The sequence below is a fragment of the Pithys albifrons genome, chromosome 14 (genome assembly GCF_047495875.1).
Source record: "Pithys albifrons albifrons isolate INPA30051 chromosome 14, PitAlb_v1, whole genome shotgun sequence".
Taxonomy (NCBI): Eukaryota; Metazoa; Chordata; class Aves; order Passeriformes; family Thamnophilidae; genus Pithys; species Pithys albifrons.
This window is the reverse complement of record NC_092471.1, coordinates 16309249-16332584: the sequence shown is the minus strand read 5'-3', so window position 1 is coordinate 16332584 and position 23336 is coordinate 16309249. Positions and strand designations below refer to the sequence as shown.

At 47.4% G+C, this 23336-nt stretch overlaps 1 protein-coding gene across 1 annotated transcript; it reads right to left on the bottom strand.

Annotated features, from left to right (window-relative positions):
* Positions 1 to 1578: 1578 nt before the first annotated feature.
* On the bottom strand, positions 1579 to 23325 carry FOXO4 (forkhead box O4). Its single transcript, XM_071569261.1, has 3 exons — positions 22845 to 23325; positions 11204 to 12436; positions 1579 to 6782 (listed from the first exon to the last, which is right to left on the bottom strand). The coding sequence occupies exons 1-2, from the start codon at positions 23229 to 23231 to the stop codon at positions 11222 to 11224; spliced, it is 1602 nt and encodes a 533-aa protein (XP_071425362.1). The 5' UTR covers positions 23232 to 23325; the 3' UTR covers positions 1579 to 6782; positions 11204 to 11221.
* Between the last annotated feature and the right edge of the window lie 11 nt (positions 23326 to 23336).

Genomic DNA, 23336 nt, shown 5'->3' with positions numbered 1-23336 from the left:
GTCACATGTATCAAAATCAACCCTGAGCTAAGGCATCCAGGTCCCAGCCTGGCATCTATTCTGCATTTTGTTCTTTTTGGCAATGCTTAAACATCAGAGGCCAATGCTCAAATTGGCATAAAAAGTGTTAATGCCACTGGGGCGATGCACGGTCCCCTGTCCTATGTCAAGTTTTGAACCCATCCACTTTGATCCAGTCAACAATTGCAAACCCTCAGCATTTTGTTTCTCCAACCTCATCTACCATTATCTGCTTGCAGGAAGCCCCAAGAAGTGTCCAAGAACAGACGAGGGGCAGACAGTTCCCCTAAGGATCCTCTCCAAATCCCCCCTTTTTGGAGATTGGCTTAAATCTTGAAGCAGGAGCCTGAAGACCCCTTGAGAGTTATTTGCATGAACTTTTGTAAAGAATACTATTGAAAAATAATGGTGTTATCAGGTATTATTGAATACTGAGTATCCAAGGCTTTGAAATGCAAGTTTTCTGGCTGTACCCATACTGTGCAGTTGCATGAACAAGCCTTTATCCTCAGCAGTTGTGGAACAGCTCTGACTTGCTCTCCATGTGTCTAACCAGGCCAGTGGAACCCATGCTCTACACTCCTCTCATTTCCCTCAGATCTTACCTGCCACCTCTTCACAGCAACATGACTGAGGCTCTGAACTGGTCTCCTCTCAAAGACCTCTCCCAGGCTGTGGTGCACAAAGCACCCCCAGACCAGAGGGAACCACACATTCTCCAGCTTCACCCCAGCTGCAAGAAGGAAGACCCGCTGCAAAGCCATGCTTTTAGACTCAAGGGTTCCAGCATGGTCCTCACAAGCTGCTTCACTGGCTCAGACTGTATCTGCATTACTATTTGCCTTATGTCAAGGGAGGACCCTTTTAAGGTACCCAACTGAAGCTTTCTCCTCCCCAGAGGCCTCTGAGCTGTCCCAGGGAACAAACAGCTCCCAGCTTACACTCTGACATTCATATCCCCTTTAATGGGCAGCTTCAAGCCATTATCTTCTAATACAAAAAAAAATGCTCCACAGCTGTAGTAACCTTTCTTTTTTGATGGAGGATTTGGAGTATGTAAGCAAAGATAAAAGCTCACTCACGTGCTTATCTGTCCTAATTATGTGTCAGCATCTGCTCGTGAATTGGGTGGCTGAAAGAAGAGAGTAGCAGCAAATCCATCTCTCTGTTCCCAGAGATAACAGGTAGAGCTGCTGACACGCAAAGATGACAATGCAGCTGTAAAAAACAGTCACCTTCCGCACTCAGGTCTAGAAAGGCAAGGAACAAAGGGGTTAGAACAACTCTAGACTAGTCCTGCAGAATTTAAAACTCCCCAGGATGAGTTTTAGGGCTTGGCACCCTATAGATTCCCACAAACTGCCAGTAAGTTGTAGCGAGGGGCTCTCCACACTGCTGTCACACGGCAACCCTTCCACCTCCGGCCAACTAAGGGGCATTTCACTGAAGGGTGGGCCTAACAGGTGAGAAGTGCAGTGGAAAGAAGACAGTGTCAAGGAAAAACAGCTGGTCCTTGCCAGGAAACAGAACAAACTGGATTAGACACAGAGCAGAGGATTACAGGTTTTTATTTTTCAAACATTCCCCCCTAGTCTAGCACATTCTACAGTCTTGCTAGCACAGATGGTAACAAAGAGCCTGTAATGGTTCAGAAGTTACACTGCTACAGAGAGCAAACAAAAGCAGAGGTTTATTTTCTAAAAAAGTTTATTGTGAGAAATGGGTGAAAGAATGCAGAGGGAATGGGGTGGAAACTATGTCAGCTAGTGGTGCCTGCCCTGTGTGCAGCAGACATCTGTGCTAGCAATGCAGAAACCCTTCCCAGGATCACACCAGGTGAAGACTCCACTGTGCTGGAAGCATCATTTCACAGAACCACCCCCAATGCCTTATTAGAAGGCTCCTTTCAGGACAAGTAACCTATTTCCTACATAGCAAAACCTCTCAAGACACCTTGGGAAGCCCCACACCAGCAGCTGTGAACATCCCGTTTTACCACACCCCGTAACACGGCCTGAGCCAAAGAACCATAAATGTAACACCAGCAGCTCTTTCACCTTCAGCTTCTGCTGCCTCTTCTCCCTGCTCTACACTACAGTGTTAGCTGTGATTTTGATCCACCAGAGATAGTTTTTCATCAGGGTGCAGGGAAAGACAAAGACTAGTGAAGAGAGGGGATCCCTTTCTTGGAGGCTGAGCACTGTGGTGATGGGTTACCACACGCTACCCAGCTTTCACATGGACAGATCTTTCAGGCTTCAGAACTCATCTCTTGCTTGCTTTTCCCCACATTAATTAGAACATGTTTTTCATTAGACATGCAACAGAGGCAAATCCTAAGCTATCCCTGTTCATGCTCATGTCCCGAAGTTGATTGATCTGAATTTTTTTGTTATAATGAGTCCAAACTTTCACATTTTGGTGACACTCCAGGACACCACTTCCAAGGCACTCCTCCTACCCATGGCACTAGACACAGGTTTCTCAATCCTGGAGCACGGCTAGCCCTGGAGCATTTGAGTGTGGCTATAAATAAGCAACTAAGTAAGAAAATTAACAAATTATGATCTATATAAAAGCTTTCTAGGCATTTCCTTTGGAAAAGCTGATTAGTGCTACTTGCTTCTATTATGACTTGTTCATGAATACACCCAGGCTCTGGAATGCTTCATTCCTTCTCACCAGGATGACTCGACTGCTTCTTTTTAAAGCAGCCCAGGGTAAGGATGACATGTTTTTAGACATATCAACAAGGGAAATTAAGGACTTCAAGAAGCTTTCAATATTCCAGGCTCTCACATGAAGCTGGGAGCATAGTAAAGTATGCTTAAATTATACAGAAAGCTCAAGCAATTTGCTAAACCCAGGTGTAAATAAAAGCAACAAGTCTGCCTCCTACTAAGCTCCATGGGCCTAGTTACCTGGATCCTTCGAGGCCCTGAGCTGCATGGTGGCTTCACACTGTGAAAGATGGCATTTGATCCTCTGAAGATGGAGAAACTTCTTACCCAAGCTCAGTGAGGACAAGAACACAGCACAAAGTGAGGCTTCATGCCAAGACTTCCCTGCCCACTCCCTTCAGGCACTTACCCAGGAGCATCACTCCCATGTCCCTGGTCCCTCCCTTTCCCACCCAGCTCACAGCTGCTCTCAAAATCCCAGTGCAATCCTTCCCTAGAGCAAAAACTGCCCCACCAGTGTGGGGCCTGCAGTGCTAATGCAGAATGAAGAGCCACCAGGACATCACCCCACCTGCAGCAGCAGCCAGTAGCAAACACTTCTGAGCAAGAATACAAGAGTGGACAAATGCTGAGCAACCTCCTGCCAGGTACAGCCTTTCAGCAAGCAGTAGTTTAGGAACTTTAAAGTCTCCTGTCTCCTATGAGGAAATACCCAACACCAGAAAAGCTCGAGGTTTATGAAAATGAACTTACTTAAGAAGTGTCTGTAGAATTCCTGAATTCTCTGCATCCCTGACCTCTGTGCTCACAATACAAGCTATCCTGCTAAACATACAAAAGAGAAGGTAAGTTGCCTACTTGAGCCTGCAACATTACATTCATGGTGCATTGAGCACTCCATGAGTCTTTTAAACACCATGCTCAGTACTAGTGCACTCTGAGGCTTCTTCAACCACTGACAGCTCCTGCTGTGCTGAGGAGATAGAAAGCCCCCTTGCAAGGACTGCTGCAAGGCAGGAACATCACTGTCAGCAGCCTGGTACAGCAGGACTCCAGCCAGAGGTGCTCCTGGCTCCAGTGTGGTCCCCAGGGACAGGTGATTCCCCAGAAGTCTGGTCTGGGAGAATGAAAAAAAAACAGATAGTGCTTTATTCCTTAATCAAAGGACAGGATCTCTTTTGAACTCACACTATAGGGCACCAACCATGATGAGTCTTGGTGTTGCATCTCCTTCAGATGGAACAGGCTGAGGACATGTACTAGCTGAGATCATGTCAGATCTCCCTGGGGTGCTGCCCAAGTGCAGACAGAGACCAGGCCAGCTCCTGGTGCTGTCACAGTTAAGAGACACTTTGGAACAGCCTGAAGACAGCCCTTCTTCCCCACAGACCAACCCAGCCAGAAATGGCTCACCATGGATTTGCAGGTCTGAAGCACTGGTTACTAGTTTTGTCCTTCCTGTAGCTTTGTGTTCTGTTTTCATGAGAAATGAGTGAGAGATTCACATGTAACACAACCACACACAGTGGTGTCCTGTCCTTTGAGGCATGGCTGCGAAGCACGGGCAGCCATCCAACCTGCTCTGTAGCTCATGGGATCAATTTCCCCTCAGGACCCAAGCTGACAAGGTAGCATACTATGTGCCAAGTGACATAAATCCTTCCAGCTCTATTAGCTGCAGCTCAGAATGGTCCATTCTTATGTGTGGCACATGCCACCAGGTGTTTGTGGAACAGGTTTCCATCCGTTTGTGTAATGAATTAACTCCAGTGAGAATGTGCATCCACCGCTGGAGTCTGCAACACCTGGAGTCTCCCAGCTCAGGAGCTCCTCTTTGTTTTGTTTGTTACAAAGAGGCGTGGCCAGACATGCAGATTGTGGCTAAATTTGAAACATCACTGGGAGCTCTGCCTTCAAAGCAAAGGTTATCAAACTACTCAATGGCTCTGATGGCTGAAGAAAAGACTTTTGAAGGCTCCTTGCTGCAGGTAACCAGGCAACCACTCCTATTCCAATCTCCACTCAAATGAAAATGAAGCCCATGAAAACAGAGCTGGTAAAACAGTTTGCCCCATTGCACTGCATGATACAAACTTTCTGAACTGAAGCCACCTTCAGAAAAGACTGGAGAGTCTTTCTGCCAGGCCAGGCCCACCAGAACACCACGAAAACACCATGTTTCCCACAGATCCTGCCACTACAAACACCAAAACAGTGACAGGAACGTGCCAGGTAATGCTCTGAACTCATCTTTTGACCCCTAACTTCTGTCCTGCAAGAACACAGAGGCAGAGCAGGACCCCAGGCACACCCCCGAGGGTGAGCAGCCTACAGGCTTCAAGTTCCCCAGCAGTAGCAGAAACTTCAGCAAGAAAACAAAACCCCTCAGAAACCAAAACCTGAGCTCCCAAATACAACTTGATCACGCCCTCCACAAGGGCTCTATGGAGTGTCAGCAGATGCAGCATGATCCAGTCCACACCACCTCCTTAGCAGACCAGGGAATCTGAGCTATGTATCAGCTGCAGGCCAGCTACTTAACGGATTAGCTGAGAACGAGCTGTTAATGATTAGCATTCCCTCGCGTCGTGCTCTTGGCTTGGCAGAAGTGCCCAGCGAGGCTCGCACTGAGCAGCTGCGGCTGAATGCCATGCCAGGCACCTTCCCACCCTCCGCCTGTTCTGGGCAGAGCACCATTCCCGTCACACCTCAGTGCCCTTCCCACCTTTCCAGTGACATTTTCAGCTTCTTGTCCCAAAATGCCTTAGGCCTGCCCCCTCCCATACTGTAGTGTTATCTGGTATCAAGGGGACAGATGCAGCAAATGGGTTTTGTTTCTTTTTATCCAATAATCTCGTTTTTCAATTAAAATATATAATATATATTTAAAAAGGTTTAGAAAAGCTTCTAGGTAATTTGCACCTACTTTTACACATAGATTACAATAATGTACAACTCTTCCCCAAGGTGGTTTGAAACCACAGGGACCTGCCAATTCTTTTCTCCTCAATCATTTACATTATCAAACATCAAATGTGTTTGTTCCTAACACAGCTCGGAAAAAGCAGTCTGTCTCTGTTGCCTTCTCAGACGGAGAGATGCATAATAGGGACACACATTACATTGGCTTTATATTCACTGTAGAAAGTTCCCAGATTAGTAAAAAAATATTTCATCTATAGAAAATGCCCTTCTGAAAAGCAACCAGGGCTCTGTTAAGGCCACACCCAGGCTTTCCATTTCGCTGCTGTAGCAAGACAGATCAAAAAACAAACCCAAAATGATGTTTTTATGTCCCAGAAACAGCTACGAGCACCTGTGCTTATTTTACAGCAGCCTGGTGTATCAGGAAAGTGCTGAGAACAGCATAGGGACTTCTCAAAACATGCTTCTGATTCAATGGGGCTCAGTTGGCACAGTGAAAACTCAAGTGTCCTCCTGTTCCACCGAGGAGGACAACAGGAAGCCTCCTCTAGCACAGCCACCCTTCCCTGCAGAACGATGATGGGCACACAAACCAGCCCCTGGAACAGCACACCCTCTGCCCACAGGGCTTCCACCAACAAGCTCCCTCCAAATCCTCTGTGAGTCTGTGGGACACCAAGTGCACATCTGGTGGCTTAATCAAGAAGTCCAACTACTTTGCCCCCTGGGCAAGCCAAGTGAGAGCAGAGCCAGCCCTTCACCAGTCCGAGGCACTGGGAGACTCTGCCGTAGCAGAGAGGGGACAGCCAGTGAGAGATTCCCCCAGCAAACCCAACTCATCACACAGGAAAACGCTATTGCCTGTCACAGAGTCTTCGGGCTGAGGTTTTTACCAGGGGCTCCTCTTGGACATGGGCTTCTGCAGATGGTCCAAGGCAGGGTCAGGTTTGTAGGAAGAGCCATGGCACATAACAGGATTATTACTTTTAAACTCTTCCTTTTGCAGCCAGATGCAGGTTGCCCCTTCTTCCCGGATGGGCAGCCCCTTCTGCCCAAGGCATGGTGTGCAGGGAAACTGAATCCAACGTGCTCCATTCTCTCCTCTGCCAGGGTGGGAAGTGAAGTCAGAACCCAATGTTCAAAACCTGAAGGACACTAGGAAGAAGAAAGATAAAGTGACTGGTTAGATCTCGGCTTCAGTGGGAATCCTTGGTGCATAGAAAAGGAGTTAATTTCTACCAATCTGCCCCTACAGAACACAGGCCACAAGAGACCCTGATCAACAGTCAAGTGGAAGATGCAAATGCTCAGCTCCAACCTTCAGAGCATGATTGACACAAATACAAAACCAAATCACAAAGGTAAAAGTCAGCACTCCTCCTGTAAGCTGCCAACACCCACAAAGCTCTGCAAGATAAGGAAGGTGAAAGAAGGACCTGACTAACACCAGAGGCATTGCAGGAAGGCAGCAAGAAAGAGTAAAATTACTCTTCACCTTAAATACAAATATCAATTGGTAGGGGAAAGACTGAAATACAGATTTTTAGAGAATACACACAAACTGTTAATGCTGATCCACTTAAAGAAGTCCTGTATCTACCTACAAGTAATTAAACATTTTTAGATATCTCAGTCCCTGAAAAGTCTAAAGGTCCCATCTCAGGTCTGCTGTCTCACCTCAATAATGCTGTCACAACTCATTCAAACAAGCCTTGGAATATGGCTGAGATACTGACATAAAACCTCCACTGTAGGTCTGTGATCCACTTTGGAAGGCAGAACAGCAAGATAAATGTAGGGCACTTCCTCAGTTGCATTCAGTAATAGTAAGCATGAAATAAACGTGTGAAAAGGGAAAAAAAAATTACAAGAGGGAATCAGCCCTGAACAAGAAAAGACAGTAATTTAAAACAGAAGTAGATCAACAGGCTACTTTGGGAAATTGCAAGTTGATGAGGATTTTATTTATTTATTAATGTTCTGGCCAACAAAGAACTAGTGTTTGAACAACAGGGAAATAGATAGAACACAGGAAGAAGTCCCTGAGTGGCTCAGACACAGCTGGGTGGGCACCCACACGTCTGGTGACTGGAATGGAGGCACTTACAGTAAGTGCTGAAGGCATGAGTCCTTGCCAATGTTTGAGCACCTGCGTGCCATGGTCTAATTCCAGCTGTAGCTACTCCTTTCCCATGACCTTGCTCATTAAGACTCCTCTAAGTCACTCTGGCTTGGCATATCTAGTGCCTTATCCAGTGAATAACAGGTTTACAATGGAGTTACCAGACAAGAGAAATTGTAGAATTTGTATTTTCCTACTCAAGGAAAGTGTTCACATGCTCACTTTCTCCTTCTGCAGCCAACAGCTCTGTTTGTGGGTGTTGCATTGCTGCTGGGCAGAGGCAGAGTTTCAATGTTTGATCTCTAATCTCCAAGTAAAGAGACACAGGCAGAGTTCAAACAGAGTGCCAGGGAAGCTGTGGACAAGCTCTCTGGCATTTCACTTGCAGAAAGGGGATAAAGTCATGGGAGCTTTGAGCACCACAGGTAACACCAGCTAGTTCATGTCCTCCTGAGTGCTGCAGAGAGAACAAGCACTTATTTCTAAAGATCTTCTCTTGGCTACAAAGAGAAATATTTCCCCAGTTTAGTTTCATTCCAGCTGTTCAAATCAGTGTAACTGCTGTCATTTACTGATGAGCAGGTTTTGCTCAACATTATACCCCTAAGTGACCCAAAAGGCAACAAGATGAGCCAGGACAACTTTAGGAGTAGCTTTTGCCAATGTGAATTTAACATGGAAAAAACCCACATTTATAGTATGGATATGAAAGGAAAAAGGCCAGCCACACCAGAGCAATATATAGCAGCAGTCATGCTTTTCCTGAACAGTGATTTCCAAAGAGATCCCAGGAACTCACTGCAATAAGGGAGAAATGACACAGTGTTGACCTCCTCACAGAGACTGATGTCTGCAGGTTTCAGAACTCATAATTTGAGAAAACTTTTTGCCTTCTTTTCCCAGAACACTCCTGTTTCTCTCCACACTGCCCTGTTCCCCCTTCCTTAGAAACCTGATCCACCCCCCTGTCCTGGCAGTGCTGTGCACAATATTTGCTCTGCTCTGGGGAAAAAGCTCCCCTTCATCCCTCTCCATGGGTTCCTGCACGCAGGCTAAACAGAAAAGCTTTGCAAAGCTCAGAAAAGGCAAACATAATCTAAGGATAGAATCAAAGGCTTGAAGCAAAGCTCAGTAAGCAGGGTGTCAGCTCTCCTCCAGTGCAGCCCTGCTGTGAGCAGAGCAGGGGGGCACGAGGGAGCCACGCTCTCTGCTCAAACACAATAGGGCTTCAGAACTTGCTCCAGACCTCACTCCTCCTCCAGTGAACACGTGTCCGGCATATTTCCGAGAAAGTATGACTTCAACTTCATGTACAGAACAAAGTAAATCCAGGGGGTTTAACATCAGATAGCTCCTCTGTTTCGATTGAGCAATTCCCGAAGTAATAGTGTGGAACAAGAACATCACCAGGTTTTTAAGAGCTCTCAAGCATTTGGTTATATCCACATCTTCAACAGCACTAGAACCTACCCTTTGATATTGTCCCTCAGCTTCTCTGCTTTACACTCCTACAAAAATAATCTATACCTGCTATTCTGTAGGGAGAGATCCTGTCCACCCAGCCCAGGAGTGCAGGATAGCTGACACATGCTTTGAAAACACTCCTGTGAAGAACATCTCATCCCTCAAAAGCCAAGGTATTCCCCAAGTATAACAGCCTGCCCTAGTGTGGCACAGAAACAAACCAACGAAAAGCCAAACCCTACCAAACCAACAACAAAAAAAAAACCCACAACACAAAAGCTCAGAACAATATCCAGTGGAAACATTTCAAAAGGCCACAGCCTCTGTCACTAACTTGGTAACAGTCCCAACAATGAAGGATACCACTGTTTTATGAACCAAATTTGCCTTTGACATCAAGTTTTCGTATTTCACCTGAAGCTGGGATATTAAGACAGTCAATAATTCAGCAAGTGCACAATTAAACTTACACTACTACAAAAGAATTCCAATAACAAAACATGAAAACCTGACTGATCCTGCTCTCTCTGCAGCAAAGAGATCTGTTAGGCAGACAGAAGAGTGCTACTGATAAATGAAACCCTCAGCAGTGGGATGTGACTGGAAATAAGTGGGAGTTAAACTGTGTTTAAAAAAAAATCAGCACACAGTGGTGCATCAACATGTTCATGTGGTTTAAGTAACACCAGCTCACAGGACAGCACTTCACCTACACCCCAGACACTTATCTAGAATGGCTGTACTGGCAAACCAGAAAAATATTTCACTTAACATCTGCTCTCCAGCATGAGCAGCAACAGCAATCACCACAAAATTTAGGCTGAAATGGGCCCCCGGAGGTCACCTAGTCCAATGACCTCCAAGCTACCCAGATGCCCAGGAAAGAGTATTAAGGCAGTAAATGATAATTTTAGTGTCCATGATTTTGAAACTCAAGGGCTTCCCACAAATGCAGCAGTATCTGCAGTTTGTCCTTAACTTGTGACTTCTCAGGTGCACAGTATTAGGGGCTGAACTGGCAACACTAACACCTGCCTCCTGAAAAGGAAATATCCTTGGCAAGGCTTACACTCTCCAACCAATATCCAGCCCACTCTCCAGTCTGACCATTTTCAAATGGAGCTCCCAGTGTGAGGTGCACCTGCAGCTCCAGTTCCCTAATTCTTCTACTGCTTCAGTGGTTAAAATGGTTCAAATCAGGGTGTCACGAACTCAGAAAATAAGACACTTTTAACTCTGGTTCTCAAATACACTATTTGCAAAACTGGCTCTGTGCAAATATGACAAACTGCTGGAGAAGCAGCTTTGCTGTGCATGGGACAGCACTAGCACATCCTTCCTTCCATCTCTATCCACACCACAGACTCCTGTTTCCCATTCCAACAATGAGTACACAAGCAATTCAGCAGTTACTGCTGAAGCAGCAGCTTTCCAGACTGTACAGACACTACCCCAGATACGGGCAGGGCAGAAGGTGTGACAACAGAGGGCCTGTGTCCTGTTACACACAGGGCAAAGGAGGCAGTCACCACACAGACATGCTTTGCTTCTGCACATACTGGAAAATTTTGCAAGGATAATAATAACCTGGATGAAAGCACAGCTTGTGCTCAGCTCAGTTCAGCTGTTCTATACATACAGGACCACATCTTTATTTATGGAATCAGCACATGTCAACTGCAGAGCTGTAGGCACTGCCTGGCAGAGACCAATGGCCTGTGATGCAGACATCTTGGGGGACAGGAGACAACAGCATTTCCATTCAGGTAGCTGTTCTGCTTCATAAAGGAGCTGATTACCTGGGAAGTTAAATCCACCTACCTTTACACAGCTTTTTCTCCTTTTAAAGGGGACTGTGGCTCTTCCAAAAGCTTTTTACTCAAAGAGCACCTGCACTTCCAGAGAGGTACCTTTAACTGCTGCAGAGCTGGGCACAGGACAATCCCAGACACGGCTACAGAGCTGTAGCATTTTACACAACTGCACCTACCTTTTTGTGCTCCTGAAGTTAACTTGGTACCCAGGTGTGGTTGGAGGCCTGCGAGGTGCTGGGATAGCTGGGAGTAGGCAGAATGGGTTCAAAATTAAAGTCCAGTCCTTCTCCATCCATGAGTTCACTGTTGATTATGTAATCCATATCACATTCAAGGTTCTCCATGTACATGTCAAAGTCCAGGTCATTGGGCAGCCTGTCCTGGTTCAATCCCAGGGGAGCAGGGCTGGCAGATGAAAGAAGCACTGGACTGCCCAGCTGGACTGACTGGGCAGCTGTTGCAGAAACTGGAGCCTTCAAACTAGTGATGCTGGCAGTGTTTTGAGATGTCACTATGGGAAGTGTTGATGGCAAAACACTGGCACCAACTGGCTCTGCCTGCTGCTCTGCAGGCTTTCCTCGGGGGTTGCCTGAGCTCATCTTACTCTGGGCAGCTTGTCCACCCAGAAGCAGAAGAGTTCGGCTGCTCATCCTGTTACCAGTCTGTGGGAGAACTGGATCCACCTGAGTCATCATAACATCCCTTGGAGGTGGAGAGCTGGGTGTCAGAAGAGCTTCCAAGGTCTGAGGGGCAGAGAAATGGCTGACAGAACTTTGCAGTGAAATATCAACAGGGTTAAACAGGGAATTGCCAAAAGTCTGACCAGCTGCACTTGGGCTCTGCAAGGCAAAGCTGGAATCTCTCTGGATCTGACCACCTGAGGCAGATTGCTGGGTAGAAAGCACAGCTGAGCTGGGAGACATCAAATTTAACCCATCAATGAGCTCAAGCTCCTCGGTCACAGTTGGTGGAACGTTGCTGGATGCACTGGAGTACACTAGAGCAGGAAGCAGCTCTTCATCATGGAGGTCATCCTGCTCCGTCAGGATCGGAGAGAGCCTGGCACTGATGGTGCTTGCATTGGAGCTGGTCCGAGGCCGGAAGGTGTTCCACACATCAGAGTCCTCGTTGCTTCTCGAGGATGGGCTCCCAGGCCACTTAGGAAATTGGGAGCCAGGACTGTCAGCAGAGGATTCTGGTGCAGACTGAAGAGGAGGTTTCTTCCTGGATGCTTTACCTCTGACTTTTGCAAGTTTGCTGCTGTTGTCCATGGAGGCAGCTCTTCTTCTTGGTGCTTTTCCACTTTTACCCCCCTCAGGATTAAGCATCCACCAGGAGCTTTTCCCTGTGGCTTCATTATGGACTTTAATAAACTTGCTGTGCAGGGACAGGTTATGTCGAATAGAGTTCTGGAAAAAAACAAATATAGAAACCACAAGTTGTGAGGACCTGACAGCTGACACAGCTCCCACCCAGAAATCTCACAAGCATAAACTCATTCAGACAGTACCCAGAGAAGAAAGTTAAAACGAAGACCTACCCATAATAACCTGCTGTTGCTGTTTGAACACACTTGGCAGCACCAGCAAGCAGTGCCGTGTCTCACTCCAATACCAGGGGTGAAACCACAACTAGCAGCTTTAAACTAGCAAGATACTAACACAAGAGACCTTTAAAGGCCATCCAGAACCTGCAAAAAGCAAGTATATCACACATGCCAGCAAATTCTCAAATACAGCTTGTAATTTCAACATGAGCCTACCTGAATTTCATAGAATCACAGAATGGATTGGGTTGGAAAAGACCTCTGAGATCATCAAGTCCAACCCTTGGTCCAACTCCAGTCCCTTTACCAGATCATGGCACTCAGTGCCACGGCCAATCTCAGTTGAAAAACCTCCAGGGATGGGGAATCCACCCCCTCTCTGGGCAGGCCATTCCAATGCCTGAGCACTCTCTCTGGAAAGAATTTTCTTCTGAATTCCAACTTAAATTTCCCCTTGCAGAGCTTGAGCTCCCCTTGTCCTGTTGCTGAGTGCCTGGGAGAAGAGACCAACATCCACCTGGCTAGAACTTCCCTTCAGGTAGTTATAATAATAGTTATAATAATTTGAGTTAATGCTGTTCCCACCCTTATGGCACCCTCTTTCCCCAGCATAAGCCCGGTTGAAGTTTTTAATGTTTATATTGCCAGCTTGTAGTTTTCAGTCAGATTCAAGCACAGCAGTGAATCAACAAACAGACTGGGAGAAGAGAAATGGCAAAACACTTCTAATTCAGTAGACCCACTACCATCTCCACCCCAAAACCTGAGAAATGAGAGAGAAACTTTGAGGAACAAGAGCCCGAGTAATCCTGGAGACTGCAGCCTCCCTCTGCAGGGGGGCAGGGCACTTTGCTCAGTGTGTTTCTGACAGGGTAAGATGTTCAGTGGATTCTGCACTCCCACACAGTACATGCCAGTTTTAGCCTCTCCCATCTTTCCGCTTGGCAAGACACACATTCCTTGCCTCTCCCAGCTCCCTGTTTTGGTTTGGCTGTGTTGAAAACTGCAAGCTAACGTATCTGTAACACCATCATAAAACTGAATTTTCATCCTGCAGCTGATAAACTCCCCAGCAACAATCTCATTGTTTGAACAGATCCTCCATAACCTTCCCCTGAAGCCTGTGTGGTGCATTTGTTTGGTGTTTGCACTAAATTTACTCAGATGGTCAAATTACAGATCATTAAAAGGTGCTGCACTGGGAGCACAACAGGGGTCCAAGAGCTCCAAGAACAACATCTACATATAAACAAAAATCTGTGTAACAGCCTTCAGCTTTCATGCATATTCTCTTAACTCTGAACAAATTAACCGTCCTTTTATCATCCTTTTCCACCAACTCTCAACACAGTCCTTTCCTGTCTGCTGCTTTCCCTCTCCACACCCTTTTCCTCTCGGAAAAGTCCTCGCCGTGCTAATTTTGGCCACCTCACCAAAGTACTGTCCTAGAACCACGTAGATATAGACAAACAATTCAGGCAAAGCTGCAAGTTTTCATGGGGAGGGAAGGAGATGCAAGAATCATCCTGGCTCAGCTTTCATTTTAACCTTTGGCTGTTGAGGTTTTGGAGAAGTTTGGCTGCTTGTTGCAACCAGTATCAAAGAATACAAATGTTCTTACTTGGAGAGTGACTGCAGAGCCAGGGCCTGATGGAACATGTGTCAGTCAGTGCTCTCACACAGCTTTATTATTTTGCCTTCCTCTCCAAACAAAGCTTTCCTTTCCTTCAAGTCTTGAAAGAAATAATTCAGACTGGTACTCCATCTCCTGGAAAGCTGCTGCTTCCATTCCCAAAGAATCCCACCCCTTTTCCCAGGTAAACGTGCATAAAGTTGAATACACCTTCTGCACCCACAAGAATCATGAGCTTGTCACTAATTCTTCATTTTTTAGCCTCTGAGCTCATGATAACATGCAATTCTGTCAGGAATGACCTGTTTTCTTCTCGTGCATGTCAAAGCCAGGCTTGAACTGCTGTGTCAGCAAAAGCCTCTGCACTGGTGCAGGCAATTCAGTGACACAAACCTCGAGAAAATCAGCACCACTCCGGGTATCAGAAGGGACAATTTTAGTAACGAATTTTCCATGTTTTTGGCTGAAAAGCAGTTTGAAATAAGACATACTGAAATAAGGCTAGGATTCACATCAACACAGATATGTGAAGTGTGGCACCTTTTATGAACCAGTCTCAAAGTGCTTTAACATGTTACTGCTAAACTGACACAATGGTTCAGAGCTACACAAAAAGGTAAATGCTGTGCCACTCCTTCCTTCCTCATTTTCAAACTCTCCTCCTTCCGTAACAAAAGCATCTGTGACTCTATGAGCTCGTTCAGAGAGCAAACCCACTCGAAAAGCAGCCCTACCCTCCCTTCAAAACTACTTTTCCCACCTGTTTTATCTCTGTCTGTTCTATGAACTGCCTCACTGGGGGGCTGAAGCACCGAAAATTAGGGAAAAGAACAGAATGTGTGGTTGGAGGCAGAACAAACTGCAGACTGGAGCCCAGGGTGTCCCAAAACACAACAGAATCAACCCACCTACCAGCCTGGGTGCTGCAAGACAGCACAAGAATGCACCTGCCAGAATGATTTAATACACTTAACATAGGGAGGGCACCCTCAGATATCACTGAGAGAGCCAGGAACAAATCAATTATGCTAAAATAATCACAGAACTGCAAGTCAAACCTGACAGGAGAGGAAATGACAAGAGTTTAGTCACCTAGGCAACCCTGACATGTTTCCTTTCTTGATGTTAAGCAACTCAACCCAGAAACATACAGATGACGTTAACTTTCTGATGCTCAACTTCAGCAGTGTGGGAGGATCCCGGCTGGTCTGAGCACCTGCAAAACACACAGTCTTGATTCTGTAACTCTTTGATCATAAGGAAGCATGACCTGAAGGAAGAGGCACAGGCAGGAATCCTTCAAATCCTCAGGAACCTCCCCAGCCAGTTAGGGGTGGGTTATTGCTGTTTATTCAGGTACCTTACAGTGGTGCTTCTGGCTGTATGTTAAAGTATTGCTGTGAAAAAAATGCCAGCCTGTGTCTCTAAATCCATCACAGATCAAAGATGATTCCTGTAAACCATACTCAGACAAAGCCAGTCTGAAATTAAGGACAGACTGCATTGAAAAAGTAAAGTTTGGCCAGAGATATTTCTTGTACACTGAAGGGTGGACCATTCACAAGGTCCCAATTCCTGTGTGCACAAAGCAGGATATGTGGACGAGCCACAGAAGTGAGCTCAGCAGCACATACAAACTGTCCTCTAAATCTCAGTTACCACAACATCAAATCTTCTTTGGTCAAATCTCCTGGTTGCATTTTAAGGACAGGGACACATCTCAGCATCATACCAGGCCTGTCCCACACCACCAGTGTTACTGTGGATTCTGCCCAGCACTGAACAATGGTTTGGTTTCAGGACAGGGAATCAGCCACAGCAGCTGGAGCACAACCAAGTAACTATCCTGCCCAGCCAGCCTTCTGGACAACTGCCACAGACACCAGGATACCACGGGAAATACTCAAGTAAAGTGAACACAGAAGACTGAAGTCCAGTGACAGCCCTTCCAGGGGACTACACAGCTGTGAGGTAAGGATGAAGTTATCTACCATAAAGCTGAGGTTTGACTCAGAGCAGGTCAGGACATTCAGGATGGTTTGCTCAGACTTTAAGGTTCCTCACACTAAAGATGAGCTTAAACTCACCCTCCTGTGACACATTTTGTTCTAAGCACTGATGTGGCAGGAGCAGGAGGCCCTTGTGCATGGCCTGTGCTGGCAGAGCACTCCAGGACAAGCACAAGCCACACTGAGAAAGGCACAAGACACAGACATTATCCTTCCAGGAGACACAGTGGCTTCCATCCTTTCCTGGCCATTCTCCCAGGAAAACTCAAGTTTATGCTACAAAACCAGACGCACCAGATTTCTTAAAGCCTCTCTCAAGAATGAGAGACAAAAAAAAAAAAAGGCAGCCAAGATATGCAATCACAGCAGCTGCTGTAATAAACTCTCACTGCCTCGGAGGCACACAAAGAGCATGGTCCCATCCCAGTGCAGGGCCATGTTCCACAGCCAGGCCTGTAATTGTGCCGAATTATCCCTGCCATGGCATTCCTGGGAGGCTGCGAGAGCAGGAGGCTCCGCCTGCTGTGTTTGTCAGTGCCTGTCTCAGCACTCACCCGGCCACTTGGCTTCAAGGGCTTCAGGAAAAAGTCTTCCTTGTAGAGATTCTGCACCAGCAAGTAAACAACTGCTCCAGAGCCAGGGAGCCAAAACACTTCCCAGCAATCCCCTTCCAAAAGAACACACATGAGCACAGACGCCGAGCTCAGCAGACTGGGATCTCTATCTTAGGAAGAACATTTTCCTTTCTCTAATCTTTCAGTGGGAGGCCAGCAGATGATCACAGCTCCCTGAAAACCAAAGACTGAGGCAAAGTTTACAAGACAGGCAGCCATATACAAAAAAAGCTGTTCAGGATTAGATAGAGCAGAAGAAACTTGTTGGAACAAGCAATACCAGCGGCCCAGGAGCAGCCAGCTCTGAGGACTGCCTGGAAAATTCAGCTGTGCTGCAGGGAATAATCCTTCAGCAAAGCAGCTTTCCAGAACAAGCTGGCAGGGAGCAGGAAAGCAGCAGCACAATCTTTAAGTAATTTGACTGGCATTGCATGAGGCAGAAGGATTTTTGCTGAAAGACAAGCTCTTCCCTACTTTTGAGGGGGGTAACTACACTCAGCAAGGCTTCCAATGAAAAAAACCCACAAATCTTGTACTTCATAATTCTCCAGGGCTTGCAAGAAGGGGCCTGTTAATATCAACAGACACCTGAGCTCCTCAGGTTTCCCTGCTGGACTCCTCAGTACAGCACCTGAACAACCATCATTCGGCTTCTGTTTGTTATTCCCCCGCTGCTTTAAGGAATCCCAGCCAGGCTGTCAGCGGCTGAGACACAAAACATCTCCTGCTTCCAGGCCTGAGCACATCTCCACCACCACAGGAATGTGTTTGGGGCCATATGAGGTAATGGCAGCAGTCCAGCAGCTTCCACCCACCCCCAGCTCCCCTGGATTCAAACAGCCAGACCTTCCCTCCCCTTTGCAGGGCAGCAACTTCCAAGAGACCAAACCAAACCAAACGTAATGAGAAGCAGCACCTGCAGCACTGTTGAAGAGTAACTGGACTTAATTTAAGTACCAATGATGACAGCAATGACATCACTATTCCCATTCAATTTAGAACACATAATTCTTCTTCATTTTTAATGTTAAAAGATTTAGTGTGGAATTATATCCTTTCAGGCACGTTAACTTAGGAATAAACACTATGGGCTTTCTCAGCAGAGTCACAGAAAGTTGCCTGCTTTCTTCACAGAGCAAGGTCAGAGCTCTCTGCAGCAGAGACACTCCCAGACTGACCCTCCCCTGTGCTCAAACCTGCATAAGGCTGAAGGTTGGGTAGAATTTTCTTCAGTGCTAAGATGTTGAGGTCAAGTTTTATGTTTCCTTTTGGTTCATGGAAGTGCTGGTAGCCAAGCTAGACGAGGCTTTGTCTAGTGGAAGGTGTCCCTGCCCATGGCAGGGGGATTGGAACGACATGATCTTTAAGGTCCCTCCAAATCCAAACCATTCTGTGATCGTGAAATTATCATTGCCAAATGTCAAAGCCAACCCAGTGCTCCCACCAGAAGGCCCTTACCTGTTCAAGTTACGAAGTTAAGGTTCTGACAAATCTGAGTCAAAAAAATCTTAAAGAGCATGAGAACACTCCAGCAGATCTAAGGAAACAGCCAGTGTGACTATTGTAGGAAGGGATCATTGCTTATTTGCTGATCTGACTACAGAAAAAACACCCCAAAGCTGTCTGAATACTCATCAACACAACAATGACCAATAAACTTTTCAACTCTACCAAAACAAGTACTCACATAATTTCTTACATGAAGATGGCTTGGCAGAGTCTGTCACCTGTAGCACAGCAGAAACAGGACAGAATACGGATGGGCTTGCTTTGGTTTGCTGGCCTGTTCTTCCACGGAGGATTCAGAGGAGCAGGGGATGAGCAGCTGCTCCAGCCTGAGGGAGCTCTGCACATGCTCACACATGGGGAGAGGCTGAGGGAGCTGGGGGTGTTTAGCCTGGAGAAGACGAGGCTCAGAGGTGTCCTCAGCACTGTCTAGAACTACCTGAAGGGAAGTTCCAGCCAGGTGGGGGTTGGTCTCTTCTCACAGACAGCAATAGGACAAGGGGGCACGATGGGCTCAAGCTCTGCCAGGGGAAATTGAAGTTGGAGAGCAGAAAAAAATTCTTTGCAGAGAGAGTGCTCAGGCATTGGAATGGGCTGCCCAGAGAGGGGGTGGATTCCCCATCCCTGGAGGTTTTTAAACTGAGATTGGCCGTGGCACTGAGTGCCATGATCTGGTAAAGGGACTGGAGTTGGACCAAGGGTTGGACTTGATGATCTCAGAGGTCTTTTCCAACCCAATCCATTCTATGATTCTGTGATTCTATGCTCTGCCTGGAGATCAGATATCCTGAGCTCTGGCTGAGGCTGGGGATCCCCAGAGCCAGCACTGTGGCAGTGAAAGCCAGCCAAGTGACTCTGTGACTGAGCCCTCAGCCAGGTCTCCTGGCCCATCTGCTCAAGACTCAGTATCAGCTACGTGCAATGAGCACGTAACTCAGGCCTGCAAGGGGAGGCTTTTCAGGAAAATGCCGCCTGCTCTAATAAAGGTTAAACACTGGACAAGTTTCCACATGAATGACACTTGCTGTTTCAGACAACATTTAGTAATTTTTAATTTGTAGCACAACTACTTGGGCTGTTGCACGTCAGTATGTGCATAAAGATATGTATGTTACATGTACATATGTACATATAATATACATGCACACTCTGGAAGTAAATGGGAAGTACAAGGATGCAGCTCCCAAAAAACAGAATAGTGCAGAATCATTTTTATTTTCCTTTGTGCTGCACACAGAGGAAACATCAGATTTTTGTTTCAGTGAAGTACTTTCAAGAGGAGAAAAGAATGGTTTTAAAGTTCATCCTGTTCCTACAAAGGAAAAGAGCTTTGGAAGAATACACAGTTTGTTTCACTGAAAAATGAGTTCTTAATATTGTTCCTCACTGTGCCAAACTTGCTCATACTCATGGATGTGCCCATCAGTGCGAGCTGTTACTGCAGGGTTTATGCACTTCTACTTTATTCCAAACCCTCAACACCTTTCTCTTCCAAACCAGAAGGAATTATCCTCTTATCCACAGAGCAGCTTGCAGAGCACCAAGGGAGGATTACAAAGGAGCCCCGAAACACACCCTTGCCAGGACACTCGTGCCTTGCAGGCTGGTTAATTCTCAACCTCAGCTGAATTCCTGCAGGGGAAGGACAGACTGCACAGGCAGCACATCTGCCCTTTCCAAGGTGCTTGAAGCACTTCAAGAACAGCAAACACCACCTTCCTCGAAAACACGGATCCTTCCGGAATTCACGGAGGTCACACCCTGCCAGTCTGTGACAGCTGCACTTCCCTCAATTGTACAGTGGAGTAGGAGAGCTGTAAAGTAATTATGAAGCAACAATGAGCTTATGGGGTTTATATTAACTGAGTAGATTAAAAGTTTTGAAAGACACATTTCTTTTAATTACTCATTGAAAAGTCTCAATTAGAGCTGCACTGCACACAAATAGGACACGTTACCAGTGTGGCTTTGCCCAAACAAGACAGAAATGCCAGAACTCCAGAGCTGCACCGCACCAAAATGCTACATCAGCCTTTGGCAGCAACCCCACACTGACCTCCTTCATCCAAACTCATTCAGTCAAAAACCAAGAAATTACTAAAGCTAACACAACTCAGGAAGATTTTCTTTTAGTCTACAGATTGAAAAGGAAAAAAAAAACAAGCAGAGCTTCACAGCTCTAAAAACAACCAGGAAGAGTAAAACTAAAAAGCCAGACAGGTCCACTCTTCCACTGAAGAGACATCTTTTGTTTATTCAGTCTGTCTTAAATATGCACCTATTAATTTTGCTCCAAGTGCACAAAGGTCAACTTGAACTGATTTGACTGACTCCATATCTGTAAAACTGTAAATGCCTGACCTGCCTTTGTCTGAGGCATCTTCACACAAACAGTGAAGTCATAAAACCAACAAAGCCTCTTGTAAATTTGTATTAACTGTGTGTTAGCACAAAGAAGGACTAGAAGTCAGTTCTGTGGCCACACGTGATGGGCACACATCCTGCCAAGCTCTGCCAACAGGATTTGGAGAGTGAGCAAGGAAGAAAATGGAGCAGAGGGAACACACCACAGCCCTCTGTGTCTCTCCTGGGCACGTAAGATTAACCATGTACCCCCTACAGACCAACTCAAACTATGAAAATAATTATTAAAAACTAAAACAAGTTTTTATGAGAATTTCCCCTGGCATTTCAACAGTTTCAGTTGCATTTCTATCATGGTTTTCTGTTTGCTCATTAAAGTCAAGGGCTTTAAACTGCCTTGATCATAAGACAGGCTGATTCCCACCACAGTTCTGTTGTTCTGCCCTCCCTCATCTTTCTTGGGAAGAAATTTCTTTCTCTTCCCCTCCTAAAGTCAGAGTTAGCCTATTCTATGCTGAAAAACCACAAACACATTTCACACTGAAAAGTCAATCACAGAACAGCTGCAACAGCATCTGGGCAGGGACCCTGCTCTTGTGTGTCCACAAATCCTCATGAAGAACTTCTGCAACTCACATCTACCTTTAAGTGTTCTGAAAGTGATACTAAAACACAGAGTAAAACCAGGGACTGTTACACATGGCTAAATATAACAAAAGAACAGCCAGGCTGAATCGAGCCAGAAGTCCACCTATTCCAGCACCTGGCCCAGCAGGACACCTCACCACATTCCACCCTCACCACATTCCACCTTCACCAGGGTATCTGGGGAGCATTTCAGAAGCCACACTGAAGGATCAGGCACTACTGCCAAGCAGATGGAGACACATTCCTGAAAAGAAAATGCATCAGTTCCTTACACTGTCAAAAGGATGTGACTGCACACAGGAGCAGCTCTGAAGAGAGAAAATGCACCCAAACACTGTCTAAAGTCAGAACTTAATAAAGAGGATTCAACCTACAAATAGAAGAAGAAAATAATCCATTTTAGTCAAACTACATGGACCCTCCAGGAACTGTCAGTGGGCCAGATAAATGGCAAAAGTGAAAAGTTCTGTATTGACCCGTGCCAGTCTAAGCTGTGACAGCTGCATCCCTCTCACCACCTCTCTACTCTCTGGAGCAAAACATTTGCACTCAGGCAATCACCTGGTGAACCCCTTCAGAGAGCAGAGCCAGCTGAAAGACAATCTATCAGAAACAGCCTTTTTAATTTTTTTTTGTTCAAAATTAACTCTCTGTGCTGACTTACTGCTCAGTCACACCAGCAATGGAACATGGCTGGGATCACAGAAGGCCCAAACCACACTGGCTCAAGCTCCCACGGAGCTGCAGCGTGGATGAACTGCTAATACTGCAAACAAGAGCGTAATTCCAGTCTGCAGTGAGAGCTGCAATCACACTGTTTAGCCTCCAGTCCCCATGGCACCCACCGCGGTGCAGCAGGACGGGCTGAGGGGCTGTTTCCCAAGGCAGCTCTCACGTGTCCCTTTCTCTTTGCTGGCGTTCCTTTGGCTGAAGAGAATGAGAACAGCCGCCCGTCACCTGCAGCGCACTGAAACGGCCTTCAGCCTTTTAACACAACTCAGCACACGTCTATTTGCAGAGAGAGGGGAGAAGATCACGCCGAGCCTTCGGAGCAGAATGGAGCTTTCCCTTAACTCCAGCAGAGGCCCCCGGCCCGTGCAGGGCTCCGGGACACAGCACCCTTTCCGAGGGGAGCCCCTCGAACGCCAGGCAGGCTGTGACACAGTTATTTATCCTGAGCTTCAGCACCGTCACGTGACGAAGAACTGCGGCCTCGCGATTACAAACCCTTCAACCAGTACCTCACCCTGCACTGAAACTTGGACACAGCCCCTTAACAGCTCCGGTCCGGGAAAAGTTTATCAACGCAAAGCGCAGCCACGCCACAGCCACGCACAACAGCGGCTGCTGCGGCTGCAGCGCCGGGGCTCGGGCCGGCTCTGTCGCCCGGGCTCTGGGCAGCAGCAACAGGTGAGCTCGGGGCGGCACCGGGAGGCGCCTCCGCGGCCGCTGCTCGCCCAGCCCGTTCCGTCCCTCCCGCCCCGGCCCATCGCGCACCTTCCAGCCGGCGGAGCTGTTGCTGTCGCCCTTGTCCTTGAAGTAGGGGACGGAGCGCACCATCCACTCGTAGATCTGCGCCAGCGTGAGCCGCTTCTCGGGGGCGCTCTCGATGGCCTGGCTGATGAGCTCGGCGTAGGACTGGTTGCCCCAGGCGTTGCGCCGGGAGCCGCCCTTCCGCGCCGCCGCGCCGCCCGCCCGCGCCCCCTCGGCCCGCCCGGGCCCCGCGGCCGCCGCGCCGCCCGCTCCCTCCTCCGCCGCGCCCGCCGCGCCGCCCGCCTCCGCCTCGGGCCGCGGCAGGGGCCAGGTGCAGGAGCGCGGGCGGCTCTGCGGCTCGAAGTCGGGGTCGATGTCCGGCGGCGCCGCAGCCCCGCCCGGCTCCGCCATGGGCGCCGCCTGAGCCCGCGGAGCGCCGCGCGCCGCCCCTTTGTGCGCCCCGGGCCCGCCGCCGCCGCGCTGCTCTGTTTACCAGCGAGCAGCGCCGCGCGCCGC